The sequence below is a fragment of the Gobio gobio genome (genome assembly GCF_949357685.1).
Source record: "Gobio gobio genome assembly, chromosome: 23".
Classification (NCBI taxonomy): domain Eukaryota; kingdom Metazoa; phylum Chordata; class Actinopteri; order Cypriniformes; family Gobionidae; genus Gobio; species Gobio gobio.
In genome coordinates this window covers 44,514,638-44,524,417 of record NC_137119.1, presented here as the reverse complement: position 1 = coordinate 44,524,417, position 9,780 = coordinate 44,514,638, and the positions used below count along the sequence as shown (strand labels likewise).

The following is a 9,780-nucleotide window of genomic DNA, read 5'->3' as shown; positions in this document are numbered from 1 at the left end:
AATCACGCACACCGATCTCGCTCGCTCGTCCACCTCGCCACACTCTTAACTTCTGGACATTCGTCAGCGCTGCCACACACTCGCATCTTTCACCGCCGCCATTACTGAACTACAACTCAAACTAGCGCATGACATCAACGTCATCGCTCTGAGCCACTCCCTCTGTTCGCTGATTGGACCGGTAAAAAATTGTTCGGGGGAAAACCTAAGCATACACCGCAGTCCCAGACGTAGTACTGAAGGAAAATGAAAATTGAGCGGAAGTACGTAGGAGGGCGGAGCCAGGCTACATTAAACGGCTTTGAGAAGATAATCAACCAATTCCATTCGGGACATTTCCTCACGACTAAATATTCCAGCTCAACTGTTAGTGGGATTATAACACAGTGGAAGCACTTCAGCCACGAAGTGAAATCACAGAGCGGGGTCAGCGCATGCTGAGGGTCACAGAGCGGAGTCAGCTCATGCTGAGGGTCACAGAGCGGAGTCAGCTCATGCTGAGGGTCACAGAGCGGAGTCAGCTCATGCTGAGGGTCACAGAGCGGAGTCAGCTCATGCTGAGGGTCACAGAGCGGAGTCAGCTCATGCTGAGGGTCACAGAGCGGAGTCAGCTCATGCTGAGGGTCACAGAGCGGGGTCAGCTCATGCTGAGGGTCACAGAGCGGAGTCAGCTCATGCTGAGGGTCACAGAGCGGAGTCAGCTCATGCTGAGGGTCACAGAGCGGGGTCAGCTCATGCTGAGGGTCACAGAGCGGGGTCAGCGCATGCTGAGGGTCACAGAGCGGAGTCAGCTCATGCTGAGGGTCACAGAGCGGAGTCAGCTCATGCTGAGGGTCACAGAGCGGAGTCAGCTCATGCTGAGGGTCACAGAGCGGAGTCAGCTCATGCTGAGGGTCACAGAGCGGGGTCAGCGCATGCTGAGGGTCACAGAGCGGAGTCAGCTCATGCTGAGGGTCACAGAGCGGAGTCAGCTCATGCTGAGGGTCACAGAGCGGGGTCAGCGCATGCTGAGGGTCACAGAGCGGGGTCAGCTCATGCTGAGGGTCACAGAGCGGGGTCAGCTCATGCTGAGGGTCACAGAGCAGGGTCAGCGCATGCTGAGGGTCACAGAGCGGAGTCAGCTCATGCTGAGGGTCACAGAGCGGGGTCAGCGCATGCTGAGGGTCACAGAGCGGAGTCAGCTCATGCTGAGGGTCACAGAGCGGAGTCAGCTCATGCTGAGGGTCACAGAGCGGGGTCAGCGCATGCTGAGGGTCACAGAGCGGGGTCAGCGCATGCTGAGGGTCACAGAGCGGGGTCAGCGCATGCTGAGGGTCACAGAGCGGAGTCAGCTCATGCTGAGGGTCACAGAGCGGGGTCAGCGCATGCTGAGGGTCACAGAGCGGGGTCAGCGCATGCTGAGGGCCACAGAGCGGGGTCAGCGCATGCTGAGGGCCACAGAGCGGGGTCAGCGCATGCTGAGGGCCACAGAGCGGAGTCAGCTCATGCTGAGGGCCACAGAGCGGGGTCAGCACATGCTGAGGGTCACAGAGCGGGGTCAGCACATGCTGAGGGTCACAGAGCGGGGTCAGCACATGCTGAGGGTCACAGAGCGGGGTCAGCACATGCTGAGGGTCACAGAGCGGGGTCAGCACATGCTGAGGGTCACAGAGCGGAGTCAGCTCATGCTGAGGGCCACAGAGCGGAGTCAGCTCATGCTGAGGGCCACAGAGCGGGGTCAGCGCATGCTGAGGGCCACAGAGCGGGGTCAGCGCATGCTGAGGGTCACAGAGCGGGGTCAGCGCATGCTGAGGGTCACAGAGCGGGGTCAGCGCATGCTGAGGGTCACAGAGCGGGGTCAGCGCATGCTGAGGGTCACAGAGCGGGGTCAGCGCATGCTGAGGGTCACAGAGCGGGGTCAGCGCATGCTGAGGGCCACAGAGCGGGGTCAGCGCATGCTGAGGGCCACAGAGCGGGGTCAGCGCATGCTGAGGGCCACAGAGCGGGGTCAGCGCATGCTGAGGGTCACAGAGCGGGGTCAGCGCATGCTGAGGGTCACAGAGCGGGGTCAGCGCATGCTGAGGGCCACAGAGCGGGGTCAGCGCATGCTGAGGGCCACAGAGCGGGGTCAGCGCATGCTGAGGGTCACAGAGCGGGGTCAGCGCATGCTGAGGGCCACAGAGCGGGGTCAGCGCATGCTGAGGGCCACAGAAGTCGCCAACTTTCTGCAGAGTCAAGAGCTCCAGACCTCCAAACTTCTGTGGCCTTCAGATGAGCTCAAGAACAGTGTGTAGAGTTTCATGGAATGGGTTTCCATGGCCGAGCAGCTCATCCAAGCCTTACATCACCAAAGCGTGGGATGCAGTGGGGTAAAGCGTGCCGCCACTGGACTCTAGAGCAGTGGAGACGTGTTCTCTGAGTGACCAATCACGCTTCTCTGTCTGACAATCCCATGGACGAGTCTGGGTTTGGCGGTTGACTTGCCTGACTGCATTGTGCCAAGTGTAAAGTTTGGTGGAGGGGGGATTATGGGGTGGGGTTGTTTTTCAGGGGACGGCCCCTTAGTTCCAGTGAAAGGAACTCCCAAGACACTTTGGACAATTTCATGCTCCCGACTTTGCGGGAACAGTTTGGGGACGGCCCTTCCTGTCCCAGCATGACTGCGAATCCCCATAAACACACTCCTAAACCTTGAGGAAAGAAGAGCTGAAGCTGTTAGAGCGACTCCATATTAAACCCTACAGATTAAGAATGGGATGGCATTAAATCTCATGTGTTTGTGAAGGGGCGGCACAACACTTCTGGTGATATAGTGTACATCACCCTGACTCTCTTTCTCTCATAAAGATGACTCATTTGAGTCATCTGAGTCATTTGTGTGTTTGTTATGATGCTTTATGGTGTTTTTTTGGGGGTTATTGTAAATGCACGACTTGGACTTTAAAACTTCTCGTTTCCACAGAAGAAAAACTCAGACATGTCTGAATGATGAACGAGTGAAGTGAACGATCTGCTGTTCTGTTGACTCAGATCGTGTTTGACGAACACACTCGTCTGGAGGATGAAATGACTGAATCGCACCACAACATTTCCATTGTTTGAGATTTCAATGAGAGGAAAGCAGAGCGAGAATGGCTGACGTCGATGCACTATTCTCTGAAGGGAGTGAAGGATGCTGGGAGATTCTCTGCTAGAAATGCATCATATCAGATTCTGGGAAGATGTTGCTCACCATGCAGAGGATTCAGAATAGAAGTTAGACGTTAAAGCTGCTCTGGGTTGTTTGGGATGAAACATAAATAGTGATGAAAGCTCAAATATGAAATTTGTAGAGGAGGGTCAGAATGACATCTGGAGCCGAATCACAGGGGTGTAAACATGACTTTAGAAAGATGGCAGCATCATTATTTTATTCTCACTCAGAGATTGGTAGATCTATTAGTGAAATCTGTTGACTTTATCAATCTGTGTGTCATTATTTGCCAACGGTGAGCGCTCAAACATGGGGAATCAGCACTTCTGCTGTGTCTTTGACTCAAGTTTGACTGCCTGTAACTCCAGAAGTATTAAAGATATATTAATATACTTCTAGATTCTGATTCTTAATAAACATTTATATTAGGATTTTAATTTTGAATGTCCAATATGATTCATTTCCAGAGATATGGAGATCTCAATGTGGCTCCAAGAGTAAAATGGAAAAGTTCAGTGGTCGAAAACCCAAATGTGGGTCACTTCACACACAGCTGATGATTTTTCCTTTTAAAGAGGAACATCTGAAGAACAAATAATGTTGAAATTAGAAATATATCTAGTGTTTTTCTATCAGCTCAACTGGGTAGAACATTCCAGTCTGAGTGCCATAAATGTTCTATTTCCAAAGTTTGCGTACCCGTAACTCTAAAAGTATTCATGATATCTTAATATCCTTCTAGATTCTCATTCCTAATAAACTTTTCTTTTGAGAGCTTCATTTTCAAGGCCTTATATAGTTCAGTCCCAGAGATATGGGGATCTCAAAGTGGCTCCATGGTCAAATTGTTGAATTTTACCCATTTTCAGTGATCGAAAACCAAATGTGGGTCTCTTTGCACACGCCTGTTACATTTACAGAGGAATGTCTGAAGAATAAATAATGTTTAAACCAGAAATGTATCTTTTTTTCCCTCTATCAAAAGAGTTGCATAAAACATAACTCCAAAAATCCACTGAAATGGTCAAGTTGAGGCACATTAACTTGCTCTCAAAAGTGTATTTATGAGAATCTATATTTGAATCTGTTTCAGGTTTATTTGGAAGAAGGGATTTTGTTCATGTGAACAGCTTCTGAAGCTATCAAGAGTTCAAATACACAGCATCATCATAACTACACATCACCGCATCTGAGACTGAACCACACAGGGCCTTAAGTTAAGATCCCATAAGAAAAGATTCATAAGAACCAGAATCTAAAATGACATTAAGATATCTTTAACACTTCTTGAATTAAAGACATGTAAACTCAGAGAGGTGTGTCAAACTCACTGAAACTAGAAATGTATCTCGTTTCCGTTGTGTTATTTACTCTTCAGACACAAACACTATCAACTGTTTAATAAGTGACCGGCATTTGGTTTTTGAAATTTGACCATGGAGCCGCTTTGAGATCCCCATATCTCTGGGACTGAACTATATAAGGCCTTGAGAATGAAGATATCAAAAGAAAAGTTTATTAGGAATGAGAATCTAGAAGGATATTAAGATATCATGAATACTTTTAGAGTTACGGGTACGCAAACTTTGGAAAAATAACATTTATGGTACTCAGACAGGAATGTTGTACGCAGTTGAGCTGATAGAAAAACACGATACACATTTCTAATTTCAACATTATTTGTTCTTCAGATGTTCCTCTTTAAAAGGAAAAATCATCATCTGTGTGTGAAGTGACCCACATTTGGGTTTTGACCACTGGAAATGCTCCATTTACTCATGGAGCCACATTGAGATCTCCATATCTCTGGAAATGAATCATATTGGACATTCAAAATATTAAAATACTAAAGGGAAAGTTAGTTAAGAAGCAGAATCTAGAAGGATATTAATATATCTTTAATACTTCTGGAGTTACAGGCAGTCAAACTTGAGTCAGAGACACAGCAGAAGTGCTGATTCCCCATGTTTGAGCGCTCACCGTTGGCATATAATGAGACACAGATTGATAAAGTCAACAGATTTCACTAATAGATCTACCAATCTCTGAGTGACAATAAAATAATGATGCTGCCATCTTTCTAAAGTCATGTTTACACCCCTGTGATTGGGCTCCAGATGTCATTCTGAGCCTCCTCTAGAAAACACTGATTACTCCGTCAATACACATCTGTGACATTTAAAAATTAATTCAAATTATTTAGATATTTTTTACAGAGATTTGAATCTCTAGTAATTGAAATGTTGTCTTTTTTAGAGAATCTCTATTTTAAAACATTTTCCAGAATTGTGCGGCTCAAAGTTATATTGATATTTTGTGTTTGCTGATATTTTTGAGTTTTCATGATCATTTTTGTTTAATTTTGAGTCTTTTCATGATGTGCTTTTGTCAGTTTTAATAGTTTTAACAGTGTTAGAGCTTCAGTTTAAACTTCAAGGCAACTTTTCTCATTTCATGTAGTTTGTTTTTCATCTTTGTTTTATTTGATATCTATGTGAGTTATTGTAGATGATGTGTTGATGTCAGCTGATTTATTTATTGGTTATGTTGTAATGCTCCTCAGTCTTTGTGTTTTTGTGGATGCGCTGAATAATTAACGATTCACTCTGCGCTCTCCACACACACACACACACGCACACGCTCACACTCACACACACTCACACACACACACACTCTCACTCTCTCACACCTCACACACACACGCTCACACTCACACACACTAACACTCACACACACACACACACACACTCTCTCACACACACACGCACGCACTCACACACATTCACACTCACACTCACACTCACACACACACTCTCTCACACACACACACACACACACACACACACACACACACACACACACACACACACACACACACACACACACACACACACACACACACTCGCACATGCTCACACTCACACACACTCACACTCACACACACTCACACTCACACACACACTCTCACTCTCTCACACACACACGCTCACACTCACACACACTAACACTCACACACACACACTCTCTCACACCTCACACACGCACGCACTCACACACATTCACACTCACACTCACACACACACTCTCTCACACACACACACACACACACACACACACACACACACACACACACACACACACACACACACACACACACACCCTTCTACAATTCAGCTGCTTTTCCCCTTTCCCACTTTATTTTTTGTAGCTTTCCAGAACTTTGACTCAGTTCATGGGTATTTACATGGAAATTCTTTCAAAATCCCCTTCCATTTTAATTTGAGTTTCAGTAACTGCAGGAAATGACAGTGTGTGTGTGTGTGTGTGTGTGTGTGTGTGTGTGTGTGTGTGTGTGTGTGTGTGTGTGTGTGTGTGTGTGTGTGTGTGTGTGTGTGTGTGTGTGTGTGTGTCGTTGTCTGACCTGCTGTGAGCCTGAACTCTGAGGAAGCGTTGGTCATGTGATCTGACCGTTGGTCATGTGATCTGACCGTTGGTCATGTGATCTGGTCCAGATGTGATCCACAGATGTGTTCACTCTCGCTCCGGTCGCTCTGATGATGACGAGTGTGTGTGACTGCAGTGATCTGATGCTGATGGTCTCTTTCAGGTCCTGTGAGTGTGTGCTCTGTGCTGGTTGGTCCGGGACAGATGAAGCATGTGTTTGAGTCGGACGCGTGCGGGATGAGACCCTGACCGGATATCAGCCGGTCAGTTTATTCATTATTGATGATGATGATGATGATGATGATGATGATGATGATGATGTGTCTTTTTATATGTTATGAAATATTAACACATTAATAACAGCCAGAGATCATCTTTATTCTCTTAATGGGTTACAAACTGAAGTCGTGATATGGCTTTGTGCAATTATCAAATCAAAAAGGCTGTGATTTATTATAGTAATTATATGCACAAAGTTGTAACGCATGTCGATAAAGCATTTCTATAAATATTTACATACATATGTGTATAAATGTGTTGTCAACAAATGAAACTTTAAGGATTTCTGCTGTTTTCTGACTGTAAATGGCCGATGGTTTAGTGTTTGAAAAAATTAAGACAATGTACTGTAAAAATAATATTAATAATGCATAATTATATAATAAATGTAAATTTATTTTACATTACTATTGTAATATTTCTTTAGTCAAAAGTGTGAGTGTGTGTGTGTGTGTGTGTGTATATATATATATATCTTATTTATTAATTGTTTAATTTTCAAATATCAAACTTTTTTTAATTATTATATTAAACAAAACTATTACTATTATAAAGTAAAATAAATAATTTAGTATAATACATATATTGTCTTAATTGTTTCATTAAAAACCATATGACTATACTTTTTTAATTGTTATTAAATAAAATATTAAACAAAATAAATATTACTAATGTAAAATAAATAATTTAGTAATAAATAATATATATTACAGTACATCTACTAATAATAAGTGTTTAATTTTCAAACATTAAACCATGTTAACCACATTTTGTATTAAATTATTATTAAATAAAATATTAGATGTACTGTAAATAGAAAATAAATTTATACATGCACTATTTATTTTACATTACAATAGTAATATTTGTTTTATATTAATAGTATATATTTATCATTTATCATGTTAAACAATTAAGACAAGTTAGTAATTAGTAAATATTCTATAAATCCTCAATAGTAATATTTATGTCCGTAGAGTCGATCTCTAATGATGCAGAGCGACGACCGCAAGAGGAAGAAACCGAGTGTGAACCCCAGGAGCGTTTCAGACGAGTACAGTCTGCGTGTGAGTACCGTGACCTCTGACCTTCAGCTCAGTGTCGGCCAATCAGTGACCAGACTTTCTGCTTCCTCCTCAGGAGCGACCGAAAGACGACGTCAAGATGAAGAATAAAGTGTCCACTTCTCAAGGTAGAGCACAAACCGACGTTCATAATATCTCAACTCAACTTTACAAACTTTTGATCGGGGAAGAACTACAATCCCATGAAGCACGGCAACATATCAAACTCTTTAAGTGTTTTGCCAAATATGCATATCTATATTTAAGTATTTTAAGAGCGTAGGGAGACTGACTCGATTACTTCATTCGCACTTTTGCTGTGTTTTGACTCTCTGATTGGTGGGATTTTCTGCACGGCATCATGGGTAATGTAGTTTTTATGTTAAATTGTATAAGTTTCATGATTTCAATTAATTAGACATGCTAGACATAATTAGACAATTTAAGTTAACTATTAAAACACAATCAAGAAACAATAAAATGGAATTTGGGATTTTAGTTAGTTTTATAATAAATTGTATTTTTAAGGCTTTATGAAATCAGTTTTTTTTCCCTTACTTTCATTTAAATTTTTCAACAATTTATACAATTTTAATTTTTTTTATTTTTTTATTTTTTCAAAATTCATTGTAATTTGTTCTTTCGCTGTGTTTTGACTCTGATTGGTGGGATTTTCTGCTAGGCATCATGGGTAATGTAGTTTTTTTTGTTAAATTGTATAAGTTTCATGATTTCTAATTACAACAATTTAAGCCTGAACATTTTAACATAACATTTTAGTTAATCTTTTAATAAATTTCATTTTTAAAGCTTTATTAAATCAGTTTTGTACCAAAATCCCATTAGAATTTTTCAACAATTTATTAAAAATTATTATTATTATTTTTTCAAAATTCATTGTAATTCGCTCTTTTGCTGTGTTTTGACACTCTGATTGGTTGAATTTTCTGCACAGCATCATGGGTAATGTGTTTTTTTAGTAAATTGTTTTTAAATTTTATAAGTTTTATGATTTAAATTAATTAGACATGCTTTTTTTAGATAGTTTATTACAATTTTAATTAAAACAAAAAAAAAACTGATTTCATAAAGCCTTAAAAAAATATGTATTAAAAGATGAACTAAAATGTAAATTTTTTCCCCAAAAATTCATTATGATTTTTCTTGATTGTGTTTTAATGCTTAAATTAAATAGTTGTAATCAGAAAGCATGTCAAATTATTTGAAATCATGAAATGTATACAATTTATTAAAATTACTCTTGGTTGGTCACCCCTGCTCTAAATGGTGTAATTTTCTGCACGGCATCATGGGTAATGTAGTTTTTCAGCACTAATTCCGATGTTAAACATAATTCTTTTCAAAGTGAGCTGAACTATTGCAGGCTGACGGGTTTAACAGCAGCAGAAGTCGTGTCCCTGTGGAGGAAATGTCGGGAGTTTTGTTGCTAGCGTCCGCTGTGTGCTAGTGTTGTTGCTAGCGTGCGCTGTGTGCTAGTGTTGTTGCTAGCGTCCGCTGTGTGCTAGTGTTGTTGCTAGCGTCCGCTGTGTGCTAGTGTTGTTGCTAGCGTCCGCTGTGTGCTAGTGTTGTTGCTAGCGTGCGCTGTGTGCTAGTGTTGTTGCTAGCGTCCGCTGTGTGCTAGTGTTGTTGCTAGCGTCCGCTGTGTGCTAGTGTTGTTGCTAGCGTGCGCTGTGTGCTAGTGTTGTTGCTAGCGTCCGCTGTGTGCTAGTGTTGTTGCTAGCGTCCGCTGTGTGCTAGTGTTGTTGCTAGCGTCCGCTGTGTGCTAGTGTTGTTGCTAGCGTGCGCTGTGTGCTAGTGTTG

The 9,780-nt window shown here is 42.4% G+C and overlaps 1 protein-coding gene across 1 annotated transcript in view; it reads left to right on the top strand.

The window, feature by feature from the left end:
- Window positions 1-9,780, top strand: part of l3mbtl4 (L3MBTL histone methyl-lysine binding protein 4) — an 88,153-nt gene that overhangs the window by 6,630 nt on the left and 71,743 nt on the right. The window contains exons 2-4 of the mRNA XM_079806420.1: window positions 6,780-6,879; window positions 7,873-7,962; window positions 8,036-8,087. Of these exons, the coding sequence (XP_079662546.1) occupies window positions 7,885-7,962; window positions 8,036-8,087 (130 nt within the window). The 5' untranslated portion in view covers window positions 6,780-6,879; window positions 7,873-7,884. The remainder of the gene's footprint in view (window positions 1-6,779; window positions 6,880-7,872; window positions 7,963-8,035; window positions 8,088-9,780) is intronic.